The sequence below is a fragment of the Sinohyriopsis cumingii genome, chromosome 14 (assembly GCF_028554795.1).
Source record: "Sinohyriopsis cumingii isolate HCF-2022 chromosome 14, ASM2855479v2, whole genome shotgun sequence".
In the NCBI taxonomy this organism is placed as follows: Eukaryota; Metazoa; Mollusca; class Bivalvia; order Unionida; family Unionidae; genus Sinohyriopsis; species Sinohyriopsis cumingii.
In genome coordinates, this window is record NC_142974.1 from 59,115,030 (window position 1) to 59,134,778 (window position 19,749).

At 37.4% G+C, this 19,749-nt stretch overlaps 1 protein-coding gene across 1 annotated transcript in view; it reads left to right on the plus strand.

The window, feature by feature from the left end:
* Nucleotides 1-17,356, plus strand: part of LOC149783935 (2',5'-phosphodiesterase 12-like) — a 32,002-nt gene extending 14,646 nt beyond the window's left edge. The window contains exons 5-7 of the mRNA XM_089932071.1: nucleotides 2,542-2,697; nucleotides 12,727-12,841; nucleotides 16,692-17,356. Coding sequence (XP_089788197.1) covers nucleotides 2,542-2,697; nucleotides 12,727-12,841; nucleotides 16,692-16,957 — 537 coding nt within the window. The 3' untranslated portion in view covers nucleotides 16,958-17,356. The remainder of the gene's footprint in view (nucleotides 1-2,541; nucleotides 2,698-12,726; nucleotides 12,842-16,691) is intronic.
* The last annotated feature ends 2,393 nt before the right edge of the window (nucleotides 17,357-19,749 follow it).

A 19,749-nucleotide genomic window follows, 5' to 3' on the forward strand; every position in this document is an offset into this window, starting at 1 on the left:
TATGGTATTCATGGGAGATTGGGATATATGCCATTTCCATCTGTGTTTTACAGTAGATATGGTATTCATGGGAGATTGGGATATATGCCATTTCCATCTGTGTTTTACAGTAGATATGGTATTCATGGGAGATTGGGATATATGTCATTTGCATCTGTGTTTTACAGTAGATATGGTATTCATGGGAGATTGGGATATATGCCATTTCCATCTGTGTTTTACAGTGGATATGGTATTCATGGGAGATTGGGATGTATGCCATTTGCATCTGTATATCTTACACAAGGGTAAATATAGTATAGCATAGGTGATTGGGGTCAATGCCATTTGCATATGTTTCCTTTAATGGGTAAATATTGTATGTTATGGGAGCTGTGTCAATGCTATTTCATCTGGGTATGTTATGCAAGAGTAAATAATATATATCATTTGTGATGTCTGTGTTATTTTCTGGTAGATGTGTCTTGTACAATGGTAAATATGGTATGTCAGGAATCTAGGTAAGTAAATTGCAGGACGGTTGCAAGTTGTTGACAAGAAAGTTTTTAAAAACAAATCTCAAGCTCACAATTGTTGCTTACAATGTACCTGTTAGTCATGCATGTCCTATATAAAAAAAATACAAATAAGGACACTACTGACCTATTTAAGTATCAATGCTGATATTTCAAGCTACATGTTGCATGGCATAATAAATTGGTACCTATGTTTTGCTCAGGGACTCATCTTTGTGTGCCTATCCAAGATTTGCTTCCTATTGTACCTTTAAGAAATGCCAGATGATTTTCCCTTGCTACCACTCAACATGGCCTTGATAGCGCCCACATAATAAGCAAGTAAAATGCTCTCAATTGAATATTGCCCTCGCACTGCTTGACAAAAATGACCTGCTCTGCCAACTGATAACCTTATTTTCTTTCCGCAAACATTCATTCATTCAAACAGCAAGTTGTTTAAAACTGTTTGGTCTTGAAGATAGTACTTTAATAAGGAACAGGTTTCAAAAGTGGATACAAACACAACAGAAGATGGATCTAATGTTAAAATAACCTCATCTTGGCAGTTTGTAAATAAATGGCTTAAAGAGTTTTCATGGTTACGGTTCTGTGATGGAAAGATGTTTTGTACTAGGTGTGAATCTGCACTGACTCTAGCAGGGAAAACTGATGTTTTCTTAATTGCCAACCAAATGTTTGCAAATGGTAAATTTACTTTTTAAGCTGATAGTCATTCTACGACCAGTATATTACACCTCCTTGGAGCCCTTTATGTCATTGGAGCTGGATTTATTATGTTTACAGCAGGATAAAAAAAATGAACAGTCATGTGAGATAGGGTCTTTCCTATTGTTTGCAGCTGAATTTGTTTTTACGGGGTAAATGTAGTGTACCATAGAATATCTGCATCAATGCTTTTTGAACCTAGGTATGTTTTATCTTTATATATAGAACTTAGAAGCATACATGCCAACCATTCTGCTTTTGGCGTAATCATTCCGCTTTTTTTCCACTAAATTACGATTTACGTGTATCTGTATTCGGATTACACGTTTTTGGTATATTCCACTCCCAAAAATTAATAATTTGTTTTCTCATGCAAGTGCCTTTAGATGCCTCTACTCTTTTCGCATACAAGCGCCTTTGGATGCCTCTACACCATTCTCATGGAAGCGCCTTTCGACATCTACTGTAAACATCGGCCATTTTGAGTGGGTTTTCATCGTGCCACCTTCGGGGAAAACCTCCTATTGCTGTGAATGACCATTATGTTAGATCACGTGGTTGCTGTTTATGCTCTGGTCGAAATCTTCTATTTAAAGTACCTGGCTCATATTCAACACTCTCCAAAATGACTTTAGTCTTAAATTTTTCCATACATAATAGATGTGTACCAAAAATGTAAAATGGTTAAACTTGCTGTTAAACGTAACATCCACTGCACTGCTTAGCAGTGTGTATGGAGTTGAATAGGTAACAGGTATTCTGTTTATAGTGCACTGCACTGGGTAACTTTGCTACATGTGTGTCAAAGAGCTAAAAAGCCATGCACTCTTTTTAGAGTCTGTATAAGAGACTTTGACAATGAAAAGGGCAGAGTTAGAGTGCTCTTCTTTCATTACCAGAATTAACAGTAATTTCCACTAGAGAAAGCATTTTTTTAGTTGCTTGATAATGCTTTAATAAATATAACTGAGAGATTGTTCAGTATTGTTAACATAAAAAAAACTGAATTCAGATCCACCCAGCACTTAGTGCTCTACTAGTGTGCAAAACATTCATAGTCTCAGCTGGTACAAAGTGTTTTGAAATGCAATACAAGAGTCCATTGCTTATTAAAGCTCAAAGTGTTATATACAAAAACTTAAAGCAGTAATTGATATTAAAAGTCCATCATCAGGTAACTTTTGTCAGTGGAAAAGCAACAAACTTTTCACCGTTAAAGATTTAATAATTTGAATTTAACAGATCATTATTGTTTGATAGATCATTGGTCAGTTTTATGATATTGGATGATATTGAGAGCAAAATGTTTATATTGCAGGTGCTCGTTCTAGAATGCATTGACAGACCCAACCAAAAGCTGATTGTGGCCAATACACATTTGTTCTTTCATCCAGCCAACTCAAATATACGTCTGATTCAAGGCATTATTGCTGCTAAGCACTTACAGAAAGTCCAGAAAATATATAATAACCAGGTTTGTATATGTGTTGTTGTTGGGTTTTTTCTTTCTCTACACTAAACAGTTTGATATACAGGTCATAGCTGATAAGGAAGTACACTGTAAAAAGAAAGCTAAAAGCTATTGATACAAGTCTGTGCTCTTAAAATAAGTAACAGAAAAGAGGTGAAAGACAACGAGCTTTGTAAAATTTAACAAATTTATTTCCCTTGAATACAAAGTATTACAGATTAAATCCCAAAATAATCAAAGAATTACACAAGTCCATATAGTTTAAACTCCTGAATAAAATTCAGTATAAGTCCTAAATAAATCCAAAAACTGAAGGCGATGATGTGTCTGTTATATCTCCTAGAGTGTTGATGTGCCAATGGTCTTTTTTTAAAAATTTTTTTATAAAAATCACAGTAATATAATTCCAAGTTTGATTTCACTATAAATTCCAGTGAATGTCTTTATCCAAGCATTTTATCAGAGCACTTTTGTATTTCCAAAGAAAATAATCATTTGAATTCAGTAATTTGTAAAAAGCAAATTTTTAAACTAAATTATGTTTCTCCAAAAATAGTTACCCAGTCATGTTACATTAAGAATATTAGCCTGCTACCTTGTGAATCAAGCCCTACTAAAAGACAAAAATTGTCCTGTTGTCTATTTTTAGATAGACAGAGGGCAGTAACTCTTGCACATTACCTTCTGTTGATACCACCAGGTGTCATCAGTTTTTAGCTGAGAGAGACATTAACGCAGATAATTTACTTTCTCTTTGAATATGTTCCCTAATCATGTTATGTTAGGAGAATAAGAAATAGGAGGAGGAGATGCTGAGCATCCAGCCTCTACATCAGGTATCATTCTGGAGATGAGTGGCTGGAATCCCCATATGAAATATAACCAATTCTCATAATGACCTAAGCCACCCCACCCGAGATCATTGATCTGGGACTTGTGTATGTATCTCTTTCTCTCCCTCTCTCTATCTCTCTCTCTCTCTCTCTATATATATACACACAAACATGGCTTAGAAGATAAGTTGAGATCTTCTCACCTACCAAAATATTCATTGGTGAATCCAGCAAAGCTAATGGGTTGTGTTGATTTGTCTCTGTGACGCTAAATCTCTTAAGTAAAAACACGAGAAGGTTGTATAGTGTCTCGGATCAAAACATTGTGTTCGAAAGCGAGGCTCGCAGAAATGGTTCTGATTTCATGAGCTGTGATCCGCTTGAGGTGACTCTTATCTTGAGAGATCTCAAGGGCTTGATGATGATATCTTGTTTTCTGACCTTGACTGGGAGTAAGTTGTATTTGCGCATGTTAAGATTTGTCACTGTGTATCTGAAGTAGTGCTTGATTCCACAGATGTGAGGCTACTCAAGTCTGATGAGTGAGATGTCAGAGTACACCAAGTATATGACCCCCTTCAGCCAGGAATAAAGGGCATGAAGTATGATATCCTGTGTTCTGCGTAACAGAGATTGCTCAAAACTTCAGAGCAGTAAGCCACATGAGAAGAGATGTTGCCATGACTTGTCTCTGTGTTTCAAGTAATTTTTGAGGGATCAGACAGGATCTTGCATGGCTGCCTGTTTAGATTTGTCTGTGGAAAAGAGAAGATGAATGATGACTCATCGGTTACCTATGGATGGCAACTGATTTTTGACAACTAGGCCTGGTCTTGTAAGGAGGACTACCAAACGATCCAAACTGCACAGAAAATAGTTCGTTTGACTGAAGGGGCATGTAGTTCACTGATAATGCATGTGAAAACTAAAGCTATCAGGAAGCGTGCCTTGTATGATAGGAACTTTAGCAAAGTTTGAGCGAGAGGTTCAAACTTGCCGGAAAAGGTCCAGTATTATAGGATGGAAGTCTATGTCCAAGAACAGAGCCAGAGAAAGTTAGCTAGTTGAGGGATAGAGGCACGCAGATGGAGATATAGATGGTTTGAATTCTCAGACTCACAAGTCTGTACTGGTAAAAGCTGAGCATGTAGAAGAAGAAGGCAGTTGATTCAGGTTGGCCGGAATCGTCCTGTGTTTATTATCATTGAGAAAAATAGATCAGTGATACAGGGCTTCTGCCTTCAAAGAGGGGCTATGGATTCATCTTGCCATTCTGACCCCATAATTGTAGCACTGTAGGAAGACGTGCCCAAAACCCCTCCCAGATGGCTGACAGTGCATCTCATGACCCAAGCTGCTGTGTCTTGAACTGGGGGAATGAAGGTGGGCAGCTGTTGATTCCACCTCAATGCCAGGCGGTCGATCATTGGATGCCTTTGAAACGTGTGAATCCAAGTGATGACCAACTGATGTGTACTGGTAGGTCAGCCAGCCTGGATTGTCCCACTGAAGTAGGAATGGTCGAATTTAGAGTGTGATCGTCACTGCTTGAATAAGAGGATCTAAAATGTGCTGGCAAGGCCCGCATAACAAGACGGCTAAGTTGAGTCAAGTCCGTTGCCGAATTATACCCGAGGAGTTACAAGAACTCTCCTGATGAAATCTAAGTATTGATAAAAACAGACTCAACGAGTTCAATGATTCAATGCTTCTGGGAGTGTGAACACAAAGGGACGTGCCAGATTCTGGTTGGTTAAAACATTTGTGCCCATATAGGTAAAATTCTGGGATGTACAGAGGACCAAATTTCCCAGTTCATGAAAAAGCTTGGATGTTCTAACAAAGAAGGGAGATCATTCCGCCTTGGAGTAGGATGGAGCTTAACATGTGTTTCCTTAAGATGCTGCCCAGGTACGCTGCTGTCGACATATATGACGATGCCTAGAACGGGGAGACAGAGTCTCTAGTTTGAGTTAAAGCCCAGGGGTTGATGAAGGCCAAAGAGAAGAACCATGAGATATGGTTGCCATTGAATTGGAAAAGAATTTCCAAGAATTACATCAATATGAGAGATAGCAACAAGCCACTGAGCTGCATAGGGTTTGGAACTAGAGTTTATCGTTGATGCATCAAAAACTTTTAATTATGTTTTCCAGGACTGCTTTGGTGGCCTAGTGGTTAGAGCATCTGCCTCGGAAGCAGGAGATCACGAGTTCGAACCCCGGCTGAGTCATACCAAAGACTTACAAAAATGGTACAAACAGTTTGCCTTGCTAGGCGCTCAGCATTAAGAGGTTAGTATTAGGACTGATTGGCCTGATGTCAGGATAATGTGACTGGGTGGGACACCATGTTCATGTCTGTGGCATGAAGCCCAAGTGCTAGACATCACTATAAACTGCCACACTGCAGACATCATAGTGATATGACTGAAAAATTGTTAAAGCTACATTAAAAATCCTAATCACACACACGTTTTCCAGCTTTACTATAGCAGTTATTGTTATTTTGCTACACCTTACTGAAAACTGGTTAATCTAATGGAAAAAGATCAACTGCCTTACTGAGACAGGCTCGTTAGGGTTGGCAGGTCTGTACTCACACCGTCTATTGATAAGGTGGAATAACATCACATTCCCCTTCTTGAATATGTGAGGAGACTTCAGTCGATGATGGGCCTCCACCTACTGTTTGCTTGCCAAAAGCAAGTCTTGAGTAACTCATTGGGGAATGTGTCATTAGCACAAGCCTATGATCGAAATACATCCATCTCCCAATCTGATGATGTATCCTGTGGAAGGGATAGTTGATGAACGAAATCCAACTGACCTGGATCAGCCCCCCCCCTTCTGAGGGAACATGGAGTTCCAGTGAGCTCAAATCAGCTTCATACAGCCACTGTACTATTGCATGACAAGACTCAATATGGGTGCACATGCGACTAACAATTACTATTTCTGGCTCGGCTTCAAGCTCATGCTGGTTGGCCTTGATGACTCTGCTAGTTTGTATCTGTGCAAGACATGAATTCTTCACTGAGTATAACCCATGAGTATGCTAATATATGACATCGCTGGTAAAGATAGCACTGCTGGCATCGCCGGACTGCCAGCCTTTTCAGCACTGCCTTCGTCATCATCCTTTCCCACACTGCCGGCCTTTCCAGCACTGCATTGTCTCTCTGGCCTTTCCTATACTGTTGGCATCACTGCACTACTGGCCTTTCTAGCACTGTCGCTGCATATATGTCAGTCTGACTTGCATCTGTGCAGGCTGCTCCAAAGCCATGGTTGAATGGGCTGATTTCTCATCTTAATCAACGTTGAAATAATGACATATTGCTGACTGCCCAGCTAGACAGATGGATCTATCACTAATATCCCCATAAACATTGTGTTGTTGGCCCATTCTGGACAAGTGGTCTCTCTATTGGGATGGCTGGACTGCTGGTAATGTTGGGGCAACTGCCAGGGATGGGTGGTGTTGGTGTGACAGTATTAATATTATTATTTGGGTCCCACTGTTCAATTGTAAATCCCATGCATCCCAACTTACGGGGCCATGCACGGTCATATGTGGAGGCTTACCCTATCTGGGTTGCCAAAAAATTGGGTATATTCTCATAATGTTTTGCTCAGATTGAAGATAGTGCTTTTGACTGCTGTACCGATTGTCTCAGCTTATCCAGCAATGGATGGTCCCATCCTGTATCCTCTCCGTCCCATGACGTAACGGGTATGTGTTGCTTCCATGTGACAAACTTTAGCCAGAGCGAGGGAGAGAGTATTCAAGCCCCCCCCCCTACAAGGCTTGCTACTGAGGCTGATTTGGGGTGGAACCTAAGGATGTCAGTTATCCTGCCATGACTTTGACCATCCCCTTTGCCACTTTCTTAAGTCCAACCAAATACTATATATTTAGCTCCTTACTTTCAAGACCACTCCAGTGGCCTAGTGGTTAGAACATCCATTCAAACCCGGCCGAGCCATATCAAAGACATATAAAAAATGGTACTAACAGCTGCCTCACTAGGTGCTCAGCATTAAGAGGTTGGTGTTAGGACTTGTTGGCCTGGTGTCAGGATAATGTGACTGGGTGGGACGTCATGCTACATGTCTGCCACATGATGCCCCAGTGCTTGACATCACTATAAACTGCCACACTGCAGACATCCTACCGATATGACTGAAATATGATTTAATCTGCGTTGAAACTCCAAATCACACACACACAGTTTTGTTGCATTGATTTTATTGTTTTTCTGTTTGATTTGAAATCATTAGTGACAATAGTGTTCTACTTTGATTACACATCAGCTGTGACCGTTGCCTACAAATCCTATGAATTTTGTCGTGTACCCCATAGAAAATAGATCATGTTCAGTAGAGTCATATGATTTTAACCCTATTGGCTATATATTTACTTTGATGAGTATGGCTTTTAACCATATTGGCTATATATTTACCTTGATGAGTACGGATTTTAACCCTATTGGCTATATATTTACTTTGATGAGTACGGTTTTTAACCCTGTTGGCATATATTTACTTTGTTGAGTACGGATTTTAACTCTATTGGCTATATATTTACTTTGATGAGTACGGATTTTAACCCTGTTGGCTATATATTTAGTTTTGATGAGTACTGATTTTAACCCTATTGGCTATATATTTACTTTTGATGAGTACGAGCTACCAGCTGGTCAAGTATAACTCGATCAAAATTGGCTATTTAAGCAAGTCATACTAGGACAGATTCAACACGCATTTCTTACACATGCGACTAGACATCTTCACTCGCCAAAGGGTACGAATCCATTTCGTTCATCTCGATGTAGAACGAACTGGATTGACAACCCTCGCCAAGCGAAGATGTATCAGAGATAGAAGCAATGACAACTATTCTGATCCCTCATTCTTCAGGCTGCAGTCAGATTGGAGATGTTTATTGTGAGATACACTGTCTCTAAAGGATCTCGACAAATCTGATCAGTTTTTTATCAAATGGTGTGGATGCCTTCAGGTTACAAACACAGCTACATTTTAAAGATGAAAATATAACCATTGATTCCAGTCCTTCCTCCTTTAGAGGCTACATCCATGTCTGGAACTCCCGCTGTCATATAATCGCCATTATGAAACATAATACCAAATATGACTGGGTGGGACATCATGCTACATGTCTGCGGCATGATACCCCATTACTAGACATCACTATAAACTGCCACACTGCAGACATCGTAGTAATATGAAGCGTTGTTAAAACTACGTTAAAAATCCAAATCACACACAATCACACACACACACATACACATACACACACTGGACAAAACAAGAAAAGCCAACTTGTGCTAGGTATGGCATCAGCTAAAGAAAGTAAAAAGAAAAGCAAGTCATTTGCTCTAAATGTTATTGTAAAACACAAAATCAAAGCAATGTGTTTCAGGCACGAATAACTACATAACCCTAAGTAAAAATTTAAAAACCGTGAAAAGAGCTTGAAGAAATAAATGTCCTTAGCATTACTGAAGAACAGGATAGTAACGATCCATTGAATGTACCGTGTGTTTAAGTCGAATTGACCAGCGCTAAAAAAGGCAAGAAAATTACATCCTTTGAGAAGGTGCAACACTATATGAAATACATGTACATAACAAAAATCACAGGCAACTTAATTACAGTCATATGACCTAATTAACAAAATATGAGAAGCGGGAATAATGCTACAAATATGGGAAAGGCAGTAAATTATCTCAATATCCCACCCCCACCCCCTATAAAATAATATAAGTCAGTCTCATTTACAGGTTAAAAAATGGAAACCACGGTAAACAGTAGGTGGTGAACATTTTCTGTAAAGTCAAGGCTTAATGCCAAATACAGGTAATGGAAACTTTGGTCGCACAAAGAAGTGTCATTAGCCCAACACATTTTAACATAATGATTAGCAACTAGAAGACCGTTGACCCAAATAAACTAGTCATATCCCAATTTGCGGATGAGAGCAACACTTTAAATATGTGCTCAGTATATACCCAAAATAGGACGAAGAAAGGAAAGTGTTTCAAGATCAAGACCTTCCCCCACTGCTTCACCAAGGACAACATATCCAAAATATTTCAAGGCCCAAAACAAAGATTTAGTAACAACGTATACCAATCTCTTGGCAAAACAAGGAGAAAAAGGCAACAATGTAGACATGGAGCAAAATGGCAACACACGGGCCATGTAACCATTCAAACACGTTATGTGAAAAGGGCATCACTCCTTAACCCTTCACCGGTATCGCTACTGAGATCAAGAAAACGTAGAACATGCATGTATGTATGTAGTGTTTAATAACACCTCGGTATTAAAGTAACTATCTAGTGCCAACAGAATGTTCGCATAATGTTGCTAGACAAAGCCCTCCTACTAAACATTATAACAACAAGTAAGGTATAGCTGTGAAACTGATCTTGCAAGAACAAAGTCTTAATTGCGTCTTAACTGACAGTAGAACAGAGCAGAATAAGGTATTGTCATATAATTACAAAATGTGAAATCCTTGAGGGAAAAGGATAACTTTACGAAGAGGGGATTAAATTGGCACCTCCTAAGACAACTGTGGGCAAGATCAGTTAACAGGGATGCCAGAATCAACCAAGCATGTGCTAACTGAAAGGGCCTATACTAACCACAGATTAAAAAGTGCCCAAAAGCGAAATGAGAATAAAGAACAATATATGTTCTTTGGAGACCTTGAATGCAAACAAGCAATGGAATTTATTAACACCTTTGTGCATGTGCATGTCATGCATGTAGTAAACATTCCTCCTGAAACGACACAAGGTGAGAGAAAACAAAGCACAGATTAGCAAATTAGCATGTGACTAAATAGCTAATAGTATAAATCATCTAACTCGGCAGCCCACACTACATATCATAAATGTTGTATATCAGAAACAATGTATACCTAACGTAATAAAGCAGGAGTCATGGCGGACTTGCATGCTTTGAAATTGCATATAGATCGATTAAATAAATATTCTGCGGAAATGACACAAAAGACACAAACTAAAGCAGAATCTAGTAAAGGGTTGAAATTACTTGGCTGCTAAAACACTGCTGTAAATGTGTCATATCATAAACATCCTACATTAAGGTCAAGTACAATGTGTAGTTAATAGAGAAGGGACAATGTCTACGTACTATAAAGTGAACCAGAGTCATGGTAGACTACCATGCTCAGATACAAGAAAAGCACCCAAGTAGAATCTAGTAATATGTTGAAATTACTAGGTCGCTGAAACAAAACACTCGTAACCACATGTTATAGATGCTGTGTGACAGAAACCATGTATACATATCATGAACAAACAGGAGTCATTGTAAACTTCCATGCTCTGAAGTGGCCTGTGAACGATTAATTGATGTATGCTAAAACGACACAAGACACATAAACTAAAGCAGAAACTAGTAATGTGTGAAATTACTAGGTCGCTAAAAACAATGTTGTAACTAACAGATCGGTGAAGTGTATTATCAGAAACCTTTGGCCCTGTTTAAAAGTTATACTGCATGCATGGTTAATAATAGTTCTATCAAAACAGTATGAAATACGAATAAATAAAGCATTATTATTCAAGCAGCACTTCAGAATTCGCTATTAAGAGCTCCATAGTGGACGGAGTTAGCAAATAAAGTCAAATGTACGCTAACCCCATAATGACCTCGTGTAGGGTCAACAGTGGTATGGTGGGATAGTGGTTCTAAAAGACGAAGTCCCGACAAGTGGCAAATCTCTCAAAATATTGGCAGAAATTGTAAAATAAGGCATACAAACTGCAGTAGATCGATAAATCCACATTATAAATGCAAATGAACATTGGATGGGTCCATAGGAACACAAAATAGAGCTGGATTGTTAGAGGTAATTGCATGGCGTGTACACAAAATGAATCTAAAAACTGGTGACACCAGATGGTATCAAGGGGAGGTAATGGACAAGAGTTACTGCTCTTTGTCTATCTAAACACACAGAAAGATGATTTTCATCTTTTAGTAGGGCTGGATTCCCGAGGTAGGAGGCTAATATGCCTCATGTAATATAATTGGGGAATGTATTTGAAGGAGAAATAAAATTCGGCCCAGCCAGACACAACATTATATACAATTTCAAGGTGCTAGATCTTAAAGCAGCTGATAAAATGCTCTCAGTCACAGTATATATAACTACAAGACATAAATTAGTGATATCATGCCTGGAGATCACAAAACTTGGCTGATGAACCTGAGATTGAGTTTCCACAATCAGCTTGTCAGAGACAAGTTTTCAAAAGTAACATCAATTGTGATTGGTCCAAACAAAGTTCAAATTGAAGTTCAAAAGTTTTATGATTTCCAGGCTCGGTAAATATGTGTGTATCATTTGTTTATAATTCTCCATTGTTTATCCCAGTGTATGGATCTTTATGGTTTAGAGTATATGTATTGAATAACAAGAAATACCCAGCAACATGCCACACAACTTCTGATAGACTGACAAAGTCATTATCAATTATACTAACATTATAAAATTATGTTGTTGCTTGTACTGAAAGAGCACAATATGACAGTGCAAACTTTAAATATTAGACTTAAACATAGGCATGCAGAGTTTTATTTTTATTTTTAGCTAGACTCGATCCTTTATTAACCTGTTGACATTCTGTCTCACATCTAAACCTCATGTCAATCACAATGTATAACTCGAGCAGTATCTAGAGTTAGTATGTTTATGACAGCAGTATTTAGAGTCATGTAGACACTAACTTCCATTTCCATGAAATATCCATTTCTAATTATCCACATGTAGGCACTGACTTCCATTTCCATGAAATATCCATTTCTAATTATCCACATCGAAACCTCTTGGCAATCACAATGTATAACTGGAGCAGTATCTAGAGCTAGTATGTTTATGACAGCAATATTTAGAGTCAGCTACATGTAGGCACTAACTTCCATTTTCATGAAATTTCCATTTTCATAAAAATTATGTTGAAATTTCCATTTCTATAAAATTTACACTGATTTCCATTTCCATAAAATTTATACCGACTTCCATTTTCATAAAATTTCCATTTCCATAAAATTTCCTCTGACTTCCATTTCCATAAAATTGACTATTCTAAGTATGTAACACTGTCACTCTATAACTTTTTGTTGTCTATTTTCAGGAAGGAGAGGTATCCATGATATTTTGTGGAGATTTCAACACATCACCAGAAAGTGGTACATTTGAGTTTTTGACTAAACAGGAGATCAGTGAGGACCATCAAGATTGGAAGTCAGGTGAGTGAGTTGTAATTGTTATTGCTGCATTCATATCCAAAACCAATGTTTTTACCTTGTATTTTGATCATATTTCTTTGCAAGTCTTGACTTTTTAAGACATTTGCCTTGCCACCAGAATCCACCCTGGACTGGGGGGTTTTGAAGACTGGTGTTAGTAAGTATGGTGGATCAAGGAAGATTTTAAAATTTATTATACTGTATGTAATAAGATATAAAGTGTATGTATTTTCAAAACACAGTAGACCCAGATGTACCCTAACATAGCTCAGTGAAAGGTTAGGACTGTGCTTTTCGCCTGAAATCTTAAGCAAGAAACAAGTATAAACTCTGAATTCCTAGCCAATGCATATATATTAAATGACAGATACGTGACTATACAGTGCCATATATTAGTTTAGTTTATACTCATATTTTTCTCAGTTAACTTTACATTGCCATAATCCATTCAGTATTTTGCAATACTGAACACCTTAATACTGCTTGACATGTGCATCTAAAAATAGTAGTGTGTGTTTGGAACTACTTTGTAAACAAAACACATGTAGTAGATGCTTTAGATTTTAGTTTGCTAACATAGCTGGGGTCCCAACAAAGAGCATTCAAATGACAAAGCATAAACCTGTCTTCAGCTGGTAGTATGAATGGCAAAAAGTATACTTACATTTTGCATCTTGAATTTCCTGAATATATACTTTCTTAGTTTTGCAAATCTGAATTACATGAGCTATGTCATGGGTTCTAAAGATTTATTACACAGCTGGAAACTGTACTGTAATTTTGACTTCATTTCCAACTGCAGTAACATTCTCCATACTGCACTCAGAGTAAAATGAACATGATATTACATAGGTTTTTTTTTATACTTTTAGTTGAAAGAGTTCATATTTTCCCCACATAATGATTCCAAATATTCAATGACAGAACAGAAACACACATGCAGCTGAGTCAAGACAAGTCAGTCCCTGTTCAAATCACATGTACTTACTGTGGAATTGACACAGCTAATAAACCCAGACCATAACCAGCACAACTGAGTAGAATCAACAAACAAAAAACAACTCCATCCATTCAAGACCAGCTGGAAACACTGCAGTGCACATTCATTCACATTATGACTCAAAATTAAAATTTTAAGTAGACCAAAATGACGATTTCTTTTATAGAAAATAATATAGAACGCACGACGAAGTTCAAAGGTCGCTGGGCGGTACTATGTTTGCATTAATATTGTTATTGTGTATTCATGAAGCTACAGTTGTGTATTTATTTTGGAATACATCATAAAATTCAATTACTTTGTTTCTTATAGTGTATTTTTGTATAATTAAGCATTAGGTAGAATGACAAAATGAGTATATAATAAAAAGGTTACTGCATTTGTATTGGAAAATATGAACTTGTTTTCTCGAATTAATATTGTACACACAAAGCATTAATCTGAAACACTCATTCTTACTGTTACAAATGCAGTAATCTATGTCACTGATTTCAGATGTAAATGTACATAGTGACAGACATTAGTCTTTTTGATTTCAGATGTAAATGGGCATAGTGACAGATATTTTTTGGTAGAAATTTTCAGTAGAATGAACAGCATAGATCCAAATCTTCTGGCAAATATAAGTCAGTATAGTGGCATATACGAGTCTATGCAATGACAGATATTTATCTGTACATATCTGTTTGTCTCTGTTATCTTTTTCATTTCTGTATGATAACTTTAGTTTTACACCATCTGTATTCACCAGATTTTGTACTTTATGCACAGAACAAGTTTTAATTTTCCTCAGCATTAGATAACCGACATAAGGCACCCAGGTAAACCAAACTAAAATATGACAGCTCCTGTGGCCTAGTGGTTAGAGCATCTGCCTCGGATGTGAAAGGTTGTGGGTTCGAACTCCAGCAGAGTCATACCAAAGACTTATAAAAATGGTAATAACAGCTGCCATGCTAGGTGTTCAACATTAAGATGTTACTGTTAGGACTGGTCGGCCTGGTGTCAGGATAATGTGACTGGGTGGGACAGCATGCTACATGTCTGCAGCATGATGCCCCCATGCTAGACATTACTATGAACTGCCACACTGCAGACATTGTAGCAATATGACCGCAAAATTGTTAAATCTACGTTAAAAATCCAAATCACACTCACCAAGCATAAATGAAAATGGCAATGATCTGACATCCAATATGGCCACCACATCTTGAAAATCTTATTGCATTTCCTCCTACATGCTTGGTCATGTCAGTGTCGGGTTTTAACAGAAAAGACTTCTTGTGATGTCTAGTTGGTTCTAAATGGAAATGGTGCTGATCTGACATCCAACATCTGGGTTCCTATGCCCCCTGATTATTGAGGAGGTCCTGGAATCCAACTAGCATTTAAATTTAATGAATATATCCTGGAAAATTACTTGAAAATTGCTTTTCATCATGAAATGTCCTAGAATTTGATATTGAAAAGCAACTAAAATTGTTTTATAGAAAATATACTGCAACTTTTCAGTTTATGATTTTGCAACAATTGTCACCTTACATTACTAGCTATGGTTGAGTCTGGTAACATCAACTGCAGTATTGTGTCTTTAATCAGAGTAGCAGACTTTAAAAATGACTCCTGACAGTTTTAATTTTCTCCTTAAAATCTCCTGGAAAATAAAAAATAATTTTGGTGTTCACCACAGTGGCCATCTTGAAAGTCTTGTAATCAGTACACCTATATCAACAGGTGGATTTGACAGAAAGACTTCTTGTAATGTTCAGTTGGTGCTAAATGAAAATGGTGCCAATCTGATGTCCAATATGGCCACCATGACAGCCATCTTGAAAATTTTGTTAATGCAACTCGACGTGAACAGAAAGTCATTTTGACATGAGGTTTTCACCAAAAGAATTATATAATGTCTGTTTGGTCACAAATGATAATATTACTGATCTAATGTCTAGACTGGCTGATACATTGGCCCATTTTAAAACCTTGTTATCACTACTTTTTCTTAATAAATGGTCATAGTATGGGGTTTGTAATAAAAAAACGTCTTGTAATGTTTTGTTGGTCATAAATTAAAATGGTGCTAATCTGGTGTCCAATAGGAAGCCATGTTGAAAATTGTGGGTTTTTTTGCAATTCTTTCATGGAAATTTATTTTGAAATGGGGTTTTCGTAAAAAGTCTCCTCATGGTGTCTGCATGGTGCTATATGAAAATGACTAACCTCAGAAAAGTACTCAATCTTGAAATACTGTTACCTCTACTCCTGCTAAATGAATGGCTATATCAGAGGAGTATTTGCCAAAAGATTTCTAATGACATCTGCTTTATCCTAAATGAAAATATTACCAATCTGACATTGATAATGCCCACCAGAAAAGCTAAGTTAAGAATTGCGGCATTGCTGAAGAATATCAGAGATAGTTTAAGGACTTGGCAGTTAAAAGGAAGAATTTTTTTCATGAAATTCTATTCACTCGTTTGATTCTCAGTCCCTTTAAAGGTCTTTTATTTCCAATAACTTTTAAATAAGATATTTGACCAAACTTTTTGGAATGGCTTTCCCTTAAGGTAAGAAAGAAACCTATTGATTTTGATGTGAAAGTGATAAAGGTCACAGTGATGGTAAGTCTGATAAGAAAATAATGCTTTCTGCACTGCAAATTTACTTCAAGACTCAATACCTTGATGGTCGTTGTTATGGAGACCTTATGATCAGTCATTTCCAGAGTGTATATAATATATTAGTGAACACCGAGAAAACTTTTAAGCATGGGGCAAGTATTTATATACCATTCGTGGTTCTCTTTTTTGCAAAATTAGCTGCTTTAAACATTTTTCTACAATTTTTCAGCTCCCATAGACCATTTTGTACCGGGCATGAACTTCAGGCACAACCTCAACTTTGTTACAGCATGTGGACAGGTCCCGTATACGAACTATGTTGAGAAATTTCAAGACACGCTGGATTATATATTTTATGATGTCGAGACTCTCAAGGTGGAGAAAGTAATTCCACCACCAGACCACGAAGATGTTGTTAGGCATACAGCCATACCTAGTGTATTATTTCCATCAGATCATATTGCCCAAGTCTGTGAACTCAAGTGGAAATTGTAGAGACAGTTCTTAAGTGTTTTACATCCTGTGTATCTTTAAATGATTGTTTGGAGAAAAAAAATACAGGAGTACAAGTGACGCTCAATTTATGCCTTGGATTCCTGAAGCTATGGGCTAAGTAAAAAATTGGTGTAAATGAAAAGCAATTGTGCTTTCTTGTTGAGCAATGATATTCATACACATGCACGTATGTGAGCTGCACACTGTTAACAGCACATGGTGCCAGTGATGGCTTTAAAAGGGGCACGTGGCATAAATTGATTATTTCTTCATTATAAATGGCGTTAAAATGAAACCATGTAAATCAAATTGATATATGGCGAGTTTCACCTGTATTGTATAATGTTGTGTTGTGGCTAGTTGTTATATGGCTAATAAAATAAAATCAAGTCAAGAATATCTTGTGTTAGAGTGTTGAATAAATTTGTGTCTGTCTTTGGCAGAGTAATTTTTGCCCAATTTTAACAATAGTGTAGTGATGCTTGAAAGTCACTATTTATATTCAGGGTATCAGTTTTCTTTACATGCTTAAAAATGACATTTTTGTATGAGTTTACAAGTTTGTGTGTATAATGGGGGACTTGATTTTATTTATTATCATATGGATCACTAGTCCTTGGGTATTTAAATTTCACATTTGTAGTAACCATTCCTTTAATGTACTTAATATAAGTTGCTGTCAAGATTTTTGTTCTAAATATCAAAGCCCAATGTCATCTGGTATCCATCCATCCTACTTTTGGCCAGTGTCGTCTGGTATCCATCAGCCCTATGTAATCTGGCATCCATATATCATACGTAAGACCAGAGGCACCTGGTATCCATCTGTCCTACATAAGACCAGGGGCATGTGGTATCCATCTGTCCTATACAAGATCAGTGGCATCTGGTAGCCATCTGTCCTACATAAGGCCAGGGGCATGTCGTATCCATCTGTCCTTCATAAGACCAGAGGCATCTGATATCCATCTGTCCTATACAAGACCAGGGGCATCTGGTATCATCTGTCCTATTTAAGACATGGGGCATCTGTTATCCATCTGTTGTACATAAGACCATGTGCATCTGGTATCCATCTGTCCTACATAACACTTGGGGCATATGGTATCCATCTGTCCTACATAAGACCACTGGTATCTGGTATCCATCTGTCCTACATAAGACCACGGGCATCTAGTATCCATCTGTCCTGCATATGACCATGGGTATCTGGTATCCATCTGTCCTACATAAGACCACATGCATCTGGTATCCATCTGTCCTACATAAGACATGGGGCATCTGGTATCCATCTGTCCTACATAAGACCACGGGCATCTGGTATCCATCTGTCCTATATAAGACATGGGGCATCTGGTATCCATCTGTCCTACATATGACCATGGGCATCTGTTATCCATATGTCCTATGTTCTTTTCTCATCACAATGGTGATCTTGTGCTGCAAATTCATATAGCTTTATCAATGGCTTAAGAGACAATGCCTATGAGCTGAGGAAAATGTTAAGCAATAACCATACAGAACAGTTACACAATAACCGTACAGAACAGTTACACAATAACGGTACAGAACAGTTACACACTAACCATACAAAACAGTTACACAATAACCATACAAAACAGTTGCACAATAACCATACACAGTTACACAATAACCATACAGAACAGTTACACAATAACCATACAAAACAGCTACACAATAACCGTACAGAACAGTTACACAATAACCATACAGAACAGTTACACAATAGCCATACAGAACAGTTACACAATAACCATACAGAACAGTTGCACAATAACCATACAGAACATTTACACAATAGCCGTACAGAACAGTTACACAATAACCATACAAAACAGTTACACAATAACCATACAGAACAGTTGCACAATAGCCATACAAAACAGTTGCACAATAACCATACAGAACTGTTATACAATAACCATACAGAACAGTTACACAATAACCATACAGAACAGTTACACACTAACCATACAAAACAGTTACACAATAACCGTACAGAACAGTTACACAATAACCATACAGAACAGTTACACAATAACCATACAAAACAGTTACACAATAGACATGCAGAATAGTTACACAATAACCGTACAGAACAGTTACACAATAACCATACAGAACAGTTACACAATAGCCATACAGAACAGTTACACAATAACCATACAGAACAGTTACACAATAACCATACAGAACAGTTGCACAATAGCCATACAGAACAGTTACACAACAACCATAGAAGAACAGTTACACAATAACCATACAGAACAGCTATGCAATAACCATACAGAACAGCTATACAATAACCATGCAGAACAGTTACACAATAACCGTAAAGAACAGTTACACAATAGCCATACAGAAAAGTTACACAATAGCCATACAGAACAGTTGCACAATAGCCATACAGAATAGTTGCACAATAACCATAGAAGAACAGTTACACAACAACCGTAGAAGAACAGTTACACAATAACCATACAGAACAGTTACACAATAACCGTACAGAACAGTTACACAATAGCCATACAGAACAGTTACACAATAACCATACAGAGCAGTTACACAATAATCATACAGAACAGCTACACAATAACCATACGGAACCGTTACACAATAACCATAAAGAACAGTTACACAATAACGTACAGAACAGTTACACAATAGCCATACAGAACAGCTACACAATAACCATACAGAACCGTTACACAATAACCATACAGAACAGTTACACAATAACCGTAAAGAACAGTTACACAATAACCATACAA